General features: G+C 47.2%; 1 protein-coding gene across 1 annotated transcript in view; it reads right to left on the bottom strand.

The window, feature by feature from the left end:
• Positions 1-12628, bottom strand: part of kmt2ca (lysine (K)-specific methyltransferase 2Ca) — a 297312-nt gene that overhangs the window by 66799 nt on the left and 217885 nt on the right. Inside the window, exons 13-17 of the mRNA XM_052484247.1 lie at positions 11764-12364; positions 10605-11548; positions 3723-3848; positions 1587-1706; positions 591-689 (exon numbers count right to left, since the gene is read on the bottom strand). Coding sequence (XP_052340207.1) covers positions 591-689; positions 1587-1706; positions 3723-3848; positions 10605-11548; positions 11764-12364 — 1890 coding nt within the window. The remainder of the gene's footprint in view (positions 1-590; positions 690-1586; positions 1707-3722; positions 3849-10604; positions 11549-11763; positions 12365-12628) is intronic.

Here is a 12628-nt window from a genome sequence, read left to right as displayed (position 1 = left end):
TCTGACCCACTGGGAATGTGATGAAAGAAATAAAAGCTGAAATAAATCACTAATATTATTCTGACATTTCACATTCTTAAAATAAAGTGGTGATGATCCTAACTAAGCTAAAACAAGGAATTTTTACTAGGATTAAATGTCAGGAATTCAACTGTATATGCTAACGTATGTTGGTACATAAGCACAGCTTGGTACTGACCTGTCTGAGTGTGAAGTGGTCTCAGGTTGATAGTATGACCATGGTGTTGGTACTGACCTGTCTGAGTGAAGTGGTCTGAGGTTGAGAACATGACCATGGTGTTGGTACTGACCTGTCTGAGTGAAGTGGTCTCAGGTTGAGAACATGACCATGGTGTTGGTACTGACCTGTCTGAGTGTGAAGTGGTCTGAGGTTGAGAACATGACCATGGTGTTGGTACTGACCTGTCTGAGTGAAGTGGTCTCAGGTTGAGAACATGACCATGGTGTTGGTACTGACCTGTCTGAGTGTGAAGTGGTCTGAGGTTGAGAACATGACCATGGTGTTGGTACTGACCTGTCTGAGTGAAGTGGTCTCAGGTTGAGAACATGACCATGGTGTTGGTACTGACCTGCCTGAGTGTGAAGTGGTCTGAGGTTGAGAACATGACCACAGTGTTATGCATTGTGTTCTCCTCCACCACCAGGTACGGCTGCTCCACAAAACTGGCCTGGACACACACACACACACAACACACACACAAGCAGGGGTTAATTAACAGATTAGAAAAAAAGAAAAAAAATGTATTTTGAAATTAAAAGTGATGGTAAGATTGTGTTCAAAATCTGTAACGTTGTGCTTGGTCCTGTACAGTATTTTTCAGTTGAGGTAGAAAACATGTTCCAGGCATAATCAGGATCTAAGTCTATGACATGGCAGCACTTCTCATGTGACGAGCTGTCATACCTCCAGACTGTGTAGCTATATTATCATGTCATCCACAAGGACAAACACACAGCGTGGTTCAGTAAATCAGCATTACCAGGTCAGGACAAGCATGCTGCCTAGTGGCTGGCTGCAGCAGATCTGATTACAGTCTTACTTAACGCCTACCTACCTCCCGTATTGGATTCCAATAACACTCAACCGGGTAGAGACATGTTTGCTCGGTGGGAGAGGGTGTGAGGTTGTGTGCGTGGGGCACTGTCTGTATGGTTGTGTGTGTGTGTTCTCACCTAAAATCCAATTAGCGTGTACACTCAATACAGCATTGACACTTCTCCTGTGTCTACCTTAAAAGGTACCCACAATGTACAGTATATAAATCCACATTGGACACATTTTCCCAATCAACCACCCACCATTTTTAGTGGGAGGAAAAACCATGTCAGTGCCCTGACCGCCGCTGTGTATGACATAGCATTTATACCCCTCCCCCTGTACCACCCCTCATGCCAAAAGCTTTCCCAAGATAGAGTGCACTGCTCTTGTTAACGAGAGAGCGTTCTCTGGCCTAAGCTAAGCACATTTGGCCACTGTTTTATGAATGTATGCAGAAGATGGGGAGAGGAGGAGGGGTTTAGGGAAGCAGTAGATCGGGATGAAGGGAGGGGGCGAGGGCTCGTACCCCAGGGGTTACGGCAAAGCTGGTGTAGGCCTTGAGTCCTCGGGAGCGTCCGCGGCCCCCGCGCCCAGACAGGTTGGCCCCCCGGGGTCTCCGCCTTCCAGGGAAGGTTGAACCACGACCCTGTGAAGGAAAAAGAAGGAGGGATGGAGGAGAGAGTGTGAGGAGAGAGACAGGCAAGAGGGAGAGAAGTGTGTGTGTGTGTGTGTGTGTGTGTGTGTGTGTGTGTGTGTGTGTGTGTGTGAGAGAGAGAGTGTGAGAGAACTCCTCTGCGTTTTTTCGCTGGCGAACAATAAACACATTTCCCAAAACACACTCCTGCATCTACTGCCGTCAAAAGTAAATCCTAAAGGACTTCCCCACGGAGCCACAATATTAATGTCCCCAGCTGCATTTACTGTCAAGCAAATTCAAAATGTGAACATTAGCATAAAGATAATTAAACTGCGAGATTCTGACAATTACACTTTTCTACTTACCCAGAGTCAGATTAACTCGTGGATAAAATTTTTATGTCTGTGTGTGCAGTATGTTCAAGCCAGTTTTGTGAGCCAATGCTCACTAGCGTCAGCGCAATGACTGGAAGTCTACAGGTACAGTAACGTATGCTTCCTCTAACTTTGTTCATACTGCACGCAGAGACATAAAAATGGTCCACCTTCTTGTGCTGAGCAATTTTTTTTTTTTTTTTTTTTTTTTTTGGGGTGTAATCAATCAAATAACTGACCGAGTTGGTTCAATTACTTGAATTCAATTTTTGTGTGTGAGCCCAACACGCGGTTTCTCTAGAGAGATATCAAATCATTCCCGAGAAATTTGAGAAATTAAGTCAAAAAACGGTGTGAGACGCTGGGCTGAAGGGAGTTGTAGTTTTCATCAAGCAAATATTCAACCAAGTTCAGCACAGAAACGTGGTAATTAACTATAATGACCACAATACATTGCAACAGTTTTTATGGCTCAGAGAGGAAGAGGCGAAGCGAGATATTTCACTCTTGCCAAAATTTGTTGAAATGAATCCCTCAAAAATCCCATCTAAGCTTTTGCACCTGCCTTCCCACCTTTGGGACAGCGACTCCCATTGTGAGATGTGTAGATGTGAGGATCTCATCATTGTTTACATCTGGCTGGCTGACTGCTACTCTCTGAGCAGAGATGACATATACACAACAGAAATATTTTATAATTTCATAGTTATTTCCTATTTTTCTATTGACGTCTACCCAATGTGGACCTGACGCAACGGAATATTTTCAATGTTTTGACAATTGAATGTTTACTATATTTGGCTTTGGAATTTCTATTAAAAAAAAACCCTGAAATCATTGTACTGTCATTATTTCACAATAAATTGTATATTTTAAAAAATCTTGATACCGAAAACCATGATTCTTTATTTAATAATCTAACAGAAACCCGAAGCGACCTCAAAAAGCACTAATCGCTCAGCACTACCGCCTTTTAAATAATGTGTGTGGTGCTTTATAATATATGCATGACAAAAGCCTGAGGGAGGGAGAGATCAACATCTTTTTTTAGGTCAAATCCATTTTCCATCTCCCCATGGACACTAAAAGTCACTCTTAATTATGGTTCCCCCACCCTTTCGAGTCAGTCCTTCAAATCAGGAAGACTGTTGCAAGTTTTATATAAAGTTATAAAGAGAGGACAGTGCCAAAGCCAGCCAGTTGATGGAGTGTTGACACAGGAACGAGTGATAGTCCTTCCCACAGGAGTCCACCTTCATAACACCTATCAGTTACAGACTGACTGAGGAGGCTTGTTGTGGAGTGTTAGCGTCAAAGTGGAGTCCTGTCACAAAGTCCGGACTAAAGGGTTGCAGTGGGGGTGACAGACAGGAAACCCCGACTGGATTGAGCTCTGCTTCACGTCCGGTCTGGTATTCTTGTCATTCTGGTAATGGTAACGCTAAATGCTAACAAAGCTAATTTATAGAACAATAAACGGCATTCATAAAAATTTGCAAAGCCTATGTTTACATGGATTTCCCTTCCGTACTTCTCTGCAGGTGGCAAAGTGTGTGTACCGTGTCATATCTAAACCTGTCCTCACCTGGCCAGGCTAAACCACTGAGTGAAAGGGGGGTAGGGGGGTGGACATCATAAGCACTCCATTTACCACTCTCATGCTCCAGACGGGTGCCTCTTGCAGCTGCCTGGTTTGTGGGCCATCCCACCCCCCCTCCGAGGGGTCCTGCTGGGACCAAGAGGGGGGGCTCGAAGCCCTACGGTTACTCCATGCTCCCTGATGGGGGAGGAGGGGCAGGGGCAGAGAGGAAGAGGGGCAGGGAGTGGGGAGGAGGGGTAGAGAGGAAGAGGGGCAGGGAGTGGGGAGGAGAGACAGAGAGGAGGAGGGGCAGAGAGGAAGAGGGGCAGGGAGTGGGGAGGGGTTGGGAGTGGGGAGGAGGGGCAGAGAGGAAGAGGGGTTGGGAGTGGGGAGGAGGGGCAGAGAGGAAGAGGGGTTGGGAGTGGGGAGGGGTTGGGAGTGGGGAGGAGGGGCAGAGAGGGGGGGGTTGGGAGTGGGGAGGAGGGGCAGAGAGGAAGAGGGGTTGGGAGTGAGGGGCAGAGAGGAAGAGGGGTTGGGAGTGAGGGGCAGAGAGGAAGAGGGGTTGGGAGTGAGGGGCAGAGAGGAAGAGGGGTTGGGAGTGAGGGGCAGAGAGGAAGAGGGGTTGGGAGTGAGGGGCAGAGAGGAAGAGGGGTTGGGAGTGAGGGGCAAATGCAGTAAATGCAACAGCCAAACAAAGCAACAACAAAATAAAAGGTGAATACAAGACACAGGCATTTTTTATAAACAGCCAAGAAACGAGCGAGATATGAGACATTTGGAACAGATCCTATACATGAGAAGATAAGCTGAACTCACCTTAATTTGGAGATGCAGTACTATTCAAATTGGAAATATATTGCAAATCAAAAGTAAAAGGGAGATTATGGACAATGATAAGATTCAATACTGATGTCTGCAAGAAGTGGGTCTAGTTTAATAGTCAGACAGAAGACAAGACAGCGTTTGCACATCTATTGGGTCTAATAACACTATGCCTAGTCAAGTGCTCTGCAACAGTCAACCCACAAATCCACACTATCCAGTGTCAGGCCTGCTGGTTGCCATGGTAGCAGCGTGGCTTGTTGGCGTGTTTACAAAACAAGTTATGATTATGTCAGCATGACAGCGCGCCCTTCGCTGCTGTCGAGTTAAACACAGCGACCGTTGTTAGGGAATTTCATTTTAGAATCGTCACTGGGAGGCGTTTAGTTTGTTTAATGAGCTAATCAGCGAGAGGCTATATAATTAGACTCAATAACACAATTACTGAGAGGCCTTTTTCCTTTTTTGTTTTGCATAAGCGAAATCATTTTGGGCCGATTAATAATATATCAGAGCCGTGGGTTGGATTTCTCGCTCTCCACTTGCTTCCTGCGTACTTATCCATCTACATCTCATGTATACATTTGTCCCAAATCCCCTGTCAAGCACTTATTGAAACTTTCAGAAACCAAATAGCATTCCCTTAAGCATGAAACAACTTAAAAGTGGCAGTGCGCAAAAGATAGGCTTTGAGAGAGAGAGATATTTCAGTAGATCCTGTACAGGGTGCAAAGGACTGGTGATGTAGGAGTTCAATACATTCATTGATACTGAAAAGAAAATGATCATGCCATCTTCAAGCACATGCATGTGAATACAGTATGCTCAGAAGCAAACCTCCGTCAATAGTTAGGCTGAACCCAAAACATGCCCATGTCAGAGAGAGTGAAAGGGGGATTGAACTGGGAGAGATGGTCTACTCCATGTGAGAGGACAGAGACTTTCAATGTCAGAGAGGGTGAAAGGGGGATTGAACTGGGAGAGATGGTCTACTCCATGTGAGAGGACAGAGACTTTCAATGTCAGAGAGGGTGAAAGGGGGATTGAACTGGGAGAGATGGTCTACTCCATGTGAGAGGACAGAGACTTTCAATGTCAGAGAGGGTGAAAGGGGGATTGAACTGGGAGAGATGGTCTACTCCATGTGAGAGGACAGAGACTTTCAATGTCAGAGAGAGTGAAAGGGGGATTGAACTGGGAGAGATGGTCTACTCCATGTGAGAGGACAGAGACTTTCTTAGCCGCTTCCATCATAAATATGTGACATGACCACAAATATTGTCAAACTGCCCGACTTCCTACGTAACCTCATTCTACACGTTATCCATTAAACAGGTAGACTAAGCAATAAGACATCCTTTGAGAAGACTTCCTGTTCACAGCCATCAATGACAATAACATGCACCTATTGGCTCTTAGTGTCGCCACGCCTCTAGGGATGGCACAACTTAGGAAGAACCAATAGTGCCAGTTCTATCAGACTTGAATTTGGTTGTCTGATTCTGATTCTTTAGGAATGTAGTGGAATGAAAGTCTCAAATAGAAATAGTTGAGTTCAGATACCCACATAAACTATTTAAGTAGAACTTTAAAGTATTTAACTTAAGTACCTTACACCACTGACACTGGACCAGTGAATCACCATCCAGATCATATTGGACCACTTGACAGTAGGTCAGAACAGTCTCCGGAGCGATTGACTCAGAATACCGGAGCACGGGGGAAGTATTTCATATCGTGCAGGAGAAAAATATTAAGCATATCTGTGCCCTGGCACATCTTCCTAATCTAGCAGCAATATTAGCCATCAGTGTAGTGGTAAACCTCGCTATCCTCTTACAACAGCCAAGTACCCCCCCCCACCGCCATATTTCACATAAACACAATGGAAATGGCCCATGAATTTTAAAATGCTTCAATAAAGTAGGGAGGACACTGTGCCACGTTTGGGTTTCATGTTTCGCTCCGTAGGATTTCTTACTCAGATGGTATTGCTGATAACCTGTCAGTGTAATATTAGAGACTAGAGGTCGCCCGATTAATCGGAATGGCCGATTAATTAGGGCCGATTTCAAGTTTTCATAACAATCGGAAGTCGGTAGTTTTGGACACCGATTTTCTTTTCATTTACATTTTTTTTCTCTTACACCTTACACTTTATTTAACTAGGCAAGTCCGTTAAGAACATTCTTATTTCCAATGACGGACTAGGAACGGTGGGTTAACTGCCTTGTTCAGGGGCAGAACAACAGATTTTTACCTTGTCAGCTCGGGGATTCAATCTTGCAGCCTTACGGTTACTAGTCTAACGCTTTAAACACCTGCCTCACGAGGAGCCTGCCTGTTACACAAATGCAGTAAATAGCCAAGGTAAGTTGCTAGATAGCATTACACTTATCTTATAAAAAAATCAATCAATCATAATCACTAGTTATAACTACACATGGTTGATGATATTACTAGTTTATCTAGCATGTCCTGCGTTGCATATGCGATGCAGAGCGCATTTGCGAAAAAGGACCGTCATTGCTCCAACGTGTACCTAACCATAAACATCAATTCCTTTCTGAAAATCAACACACAAGTATATATTTTTAAACCTGCATATTTAGCTAAAAAAAATCCAGGTTAGCAGACAACATTAACCAGGTGAAATTGTGTCACTTCTCTTGCGTTCATTGCACATAGAGTCAGGGTATATGCAACAGTTTGGGCCCCCTGGCACTTTGCGAAATAATTTTCCATAATTATGACATTACATTGAAGGTTGTGCAATGTAACAGGAATATTTAGACTTATGGATGCCACCCGTTAGATAAAAATACTGAAAGAATAAATGTTTTGTTTTTGAGATTAGACCATATTAATGACCAAAGGCTCGTATTTCCGTGTGTTATTATGTTCTAATTAAGTCTATGATTTGATAGAGCAATGGGTAACGCTGCTTGGAGGGTGGCTGCTGTCGATGTGTTCCTGGTTCGAGCAGTCTGACTGAGCGGTGGTAGGCACCAGCAGGCTCGTAAGCATTCATTCAAACAGCACCTTTGTGCGTTTGACAGCAGCTCTGAATCATTGCACTGTTTATGACTTCAAGCCTATCAACTCCCGAGATTAGGCTGGTGTAACCGATGTGAAATGGCTAGCTAGTTAGCGGGGTGCGTGCTAATAGCATTTCAATCGGTGACTTCACTCGCACTGAGACTTGGAGTGGTTGTTCCCCTTGCTCTGCATGGGTAACACTGCTTCGAGGGTGGCTGTTGTCGATGTGTTCCTGGTTCGAGCCCAGGTAGGAGCGAGGAGAGGGACAGAAGCTATACTGTTACACTGGCAATACTAAAGTGCCTATAAGAACATTGAATAGTGACTGTAAGTCGCTTTGGATAAAAGCGTCAGCTAAATGGCATATATTATTTATTATTATATTAATAGTCAAAGGTTAATGAAATACAAATGGTATAGAGAGAAATAGTCCTATAATTCCTATAATAACTACAACCTAAAACGTCTTACCTGGGAATATTGAAGACTCATGTTAAAAGGAACCCCCAGATTTCATATGTTCTCATGTTCTGAGCAATAAACTTACACATTAGCTTTCTTACATGGACTTATACTTTTATTGCACTTTTACTTTATTCTCCAACACTTTGTTTTTGCATTATTTAAACCAAATTGAAAATGTTTCATTATTCATTTGAGGCTAAATTGATTTTATTGATGTATTATATTAAGTTAAAATAAGTGTTCATTCAGTATTGTTGTAATTGTCATTATTACAAATAAAATGTCAAATACATTTTTAAAAATCGGATGATTAATCGGCATCTGCTTTTTTTGGGGGGTCCTCCAGTAATCGGTATCGGAATCGAAAAATCATAATCAGTCGACCTCTATTAGAGACACTCTGTTCGCTCTGAAAAAATCTCCACAAAAACTGTATGGCATAACACATCTCATGTTGTATTTTAAAATATACAGTGTGCTGAAATGACTCCAGCTTAGAACCTTCCCACAAATGCATCACTGCCTGTCTCAAAGCAAGTCCATTGGGGAGTAGCCTGGTTCAAGGAAACGAAGCGCTGCTGCCTCATTTACACAACACAAACGTGCCAAGGAGCTAGGCTAACCCCCCCCACACACACACACACCAGCACTCATGGGAGTGCACACTGCACACAGGGAAGCACGTATGCAAACACACACACGAGCAGTAGAGCTCATGCCGGCAGGCAAGTAGACACACCACACACAGGAAATCCCAGCTGATTCTAGCGATGGAAGCCCACCCTGTAAATGATCCTATACTGGAAAGAGCAATCCTCCTGAGATAACAGGAAGTAGGGGAAAAACTAAAGAAGAAGAAAAAGTATGGACTAAAACTTCAGCTCAGAAACTTCTGTATAGACTCCAGTGAAGTGTTATACACACAGGAATCCACTTGAAATGTGCCAATCAAATAGAAGTATTGAACATGTTTGCCCGAAGTCGAAGCAAGGTGGCTTCTTTAAAATGTGAGTTCTTACAGATATATCCCGACAACAACAAAAAAGTATATGTATATTATAATATACTAACAAATCGAAGTAAAAAAACAACAAACATTAACCTCTATAATTGAAAAAACAAACAAAAAAAGGCTATAGATTCTATAGCTGCCTTTGGGCTTAGATATACAGAGGAGCCAAGTTGAATTTCCCCTTTTGACAGCTTTGGCTGTCCTCCCTCTTCCCTCAGCTTGGTGGAAATGGGTTTGTGTCGTGCTTTGCGCCTCAATGAGTTCCTATCCAAATTAAAACACCTCCAAAAAAGACTCCCTTATGTAGTGCCCCTCCTTCTCCCCAGCATCAAACCCTTGGCACAGACATGAAGGATAGAAAGAGATAGAGCAAGAGAGAGAGGAGGGAGAAAGAACAAGGGAGACAGACAGCAAGAGCGAGAGACGATGGGTAAAGGGACAAAGAGAAAGCAAGAGCGCAAGAAAGGGAGCCAAAGAGAGAGAGAGCAAGAAAGACAGATATAGCTAGTGAAAGAGCGAGAATGCAAGAAAGCAGCCACGACCTCTCAACATTCATTAATGCACACTCCACACTGGCACTAATCAATGTGACTGAGCAACACCAAAGGGACTATAACTACAGAGAGAGGGGATACGAGTTGTGGATCAGACAGAGGATCACAACTCCCACCACGGCAGAGCAGTCTGTCTGCACCACTATCAAACATGTCCTCCTGTGAAGGTAGAAGGCTTCTGGAAGACTAGGACTAGAGCTACAGACCTGGTTGAAAAGCTACAGACCGACCTAAGAGCTGCTACAGGCCTGCTCAAAGAGCTGCTACAGGCCTGCTCAAAGAGCTGCTACAGGCCTGCTCGAAGAGCTGCTACAGGCCTGCTCAAAGAGCTGCTACAGGCCTGCTCAAAGAGCTGCTACAGGCCTGCTCAAAGAGCTGCTACAGGCCTGCTCAAAGAGCTGCTACAGGCCTGCTCAAAGAGCTGCTACAGGCCTGCTCAAAGAGCTGCTACAGGCCTGCTCAAAGAGCTGCTACAGGCCTGCTCAAAGAGCTGCTACAGGCCTGCTCAAAGAGCTGCTACAGGCCTGCTCAAAGAGCTGCTACAGGCCTGCTCAAAGAGCTGCTACAGGCCTGTTCAAAGAGCTGCTACAGGCCTGCTCAAAGAGCTGCTACAGGCCTGCTCAAAGAGCTGCTACAGGCCTGCTCAAAGAGCTGCTACAGGCCTGCTCAAAGAGCTGCTACAGGCCTGCTCAAAGAGCTGCTACAGGCCTGCTCAAAGAGATGCTACAGGCCTGCTCAAAGAGCTGCTACAGGCCTGCTCAAAGAGCTGCTACAGGCCTGCTCAAAGAGCTGCTACAGGCCTGCTCAAAGAGCTGCTACAGGCTTGGTAGAATGGCTACAGACTGGAATAGACTACAGAAAATCTACAGACTTGGTAGAAGAAGTGAATAGCTGCTAGAAGAGTTATAGGTCTGACAGAAGATACAGACCTTGCTGAAACTATATAGGCCTGGGAGAAGAGCTCCAGACCTTCAAGAGCTTTAACCCTTCCGGTACAGTTTTGGTGGAATAAACTTTTCTGTAAGGACCCAAAGACAGTAACAAACAGATAAACAGCCTTACCTGCTTCACCCTTGGCTTCCCTGGGGAGAACTTCCTCTTGGAGATGGCAGGCTTCCCCATTCCAATCTTGGGGGTGAGGGGAATAAAGGTTGTGTTGGTGGGAGGCACACTAGCACTGTATCCAGGATAAGGCTGGGCCTGGATTTGGACCTGAACCTGGGGTGGGCTGGCTTTCCTAGGGGAGGCCTCTGTAGAGAAGGGGGATGGGGCCAGCCCAAACGAGAGCTTGGGAGACAATCCAGGGGAGGCCTTGGAGGCTTTGCTCTCTCCCCTCGGAGAGCCGAAGTCCGAGAAGCTGCAGTCGCTGGCAGGGGTAGTATCCATTTCTACCGTGGTATCCATGTCTACCGTGCTCTTCCATTCAGGAAGTTCAGCCATGGGACTAAGCTCCTTTTCTCTGATTGTATCCTCTTCAACTGGCAATACATTTGAAGGCAACACCTCCCCCTCATCTAAAACAATTGGAGGCAAATCCTCCCCCTCGTCCTCTAACTCCTTCTGCACAACCTCCTTTTCCGCAACTGCACCCTGCTCCTCCTGCATAGGTTCCAGAACATTCTCCTCAACAGCCAGTTCCAAATCTGAAGATGTCATTTCCACAGGTGCTACTTCCATAGGCATCTCCTCCTCTACAGGGGGCTCCTCGGTAGTCTCCTCCAAAGGCTCATGGGATATTTCTTTGGTGGGCGGAGTAAAAGTGGTTTTGGAATCCTCCGATTTGGTCTCCTCTGCATTGTGGGGCAACGCCTCTTCAAGCGCCACCCTTTTTGCCGCTTCTGGAGAGTCCGATATTTCCAGTTCCTGTTGGTCGTCGTCGGCCCTGGGTGCTGCGGGACTCTGGGAGGCGAGCGATGACACGCCCACTAGAGTTCCAGACCTCTGGGGAGACTCCGGGCCCTCCGTCAGGGTAACGGTCACCTGGATCTCCTGCGCAGGTTCAGCACCTGGAACGGAGAAAGCCAATTAAATAAGAGCTCCAGCTTGTTTATCATCCTGAATCAAATAGCATGTTTAATTGAATCGAAGCTGTGGTGTTTCTTTTTCAAAAGTGACACCCACAACAAAAGGGCGGAGACGATCTTATCTAAGTGGTTGGGTGAAATTATACTGGGACGTTATTGTGATTTTAAAGCCTACAGCATGGTTTTCTATACTGTACCTGAGGAAGACTCTTTGGGCTCCTGCTCCTTTAGAGGGCTAGGGCCCGCCCCCTCCTCCCGCAGAGGGCATGCCCCTTGCTCCAGCCGGGGGACAGGGCACGCCCCTTGCTCCAGCCGGGGGACAGGGCACGCCGCCTGCTCCAGCCGGGGGACAGGGCACGCCCCTTGCTCCAGCCGGGGGACAGGGCACGCCCCATGCTCCAGCCGGGGGACAGGGCACGCCCCATGCTCCAGCCGGGGGACAGGGCACGCCCCTTGCTCCAGCCGGGGGACAGGGCACGCCCCTTGCTCCAGCCGGGGGACAGGGCACGCCCCTTGCTCCAGCCGGGGGACAGGGCACGCCCCTTGCTCCAGCCGGGGGCTAGGGCACGCCCCTTGCTCCAGCCGAGGGCTAGGGCACGCCCCTTGCTCCAGCCGAGGGCTAGGGCACGCCCCTTGCTCCAGCCGAGGGCTAGGGCACGCCCCTTGCTCCAGCCGAGGGCTAGGGCACGCCCCTTGCTCCAGCCGAGGGCTAGGGCACGCCCCTTGCTCCAGCCGAGGGCTAGGGCACGCCCCTTGCTCCAGCCGAGGGCTAGGGCACGCCCTTGCTCCAGCCGAGGGCTAGGGCACGCCCCTTGCTCCAGCCGAGGGCTAGGGCACGCCCCTTGCTCCAGCCGAGGGCTAGGGCACGCCCCTTGCTCCAGCCGAGGGCTAGGGCACGCCCTTGCTCCAGCCGAGGGCTAGGGCACGCCCCTTGCTCCAGCCGAGGGCTAGGGCACGCCCCTTGCTCCAGCCGAGGGCTAGGGCACGCCCCTTGCTCCAGCCGAGGGCTAGGGCACGCCCCTTGCTCCAGCCGAGGGCTAGGGCACGCCCCTTGCTCCAGCC

The sequence above is a fragment of the Oncorhynchus keta genome, chromosome 28 (assembly GCF_023373465.1).
Source record: "Oncorhynchus keta strain PuntledgeMale-10-30-2019 chromosome 28, Oket_V2, whole genome shotgun sequence".
NCBI lineage: Eukaryota > Metazoa > Chordata > Actinopteri > Salmoniformes > Salmonidae > Oncorhynchus > Oncorhynchus keta.
The sequence above is the reverse complement of the archived record's forward strand: the minus strand, read 5'-3'. Positions and strand labels throughout refer to the sequence as shown.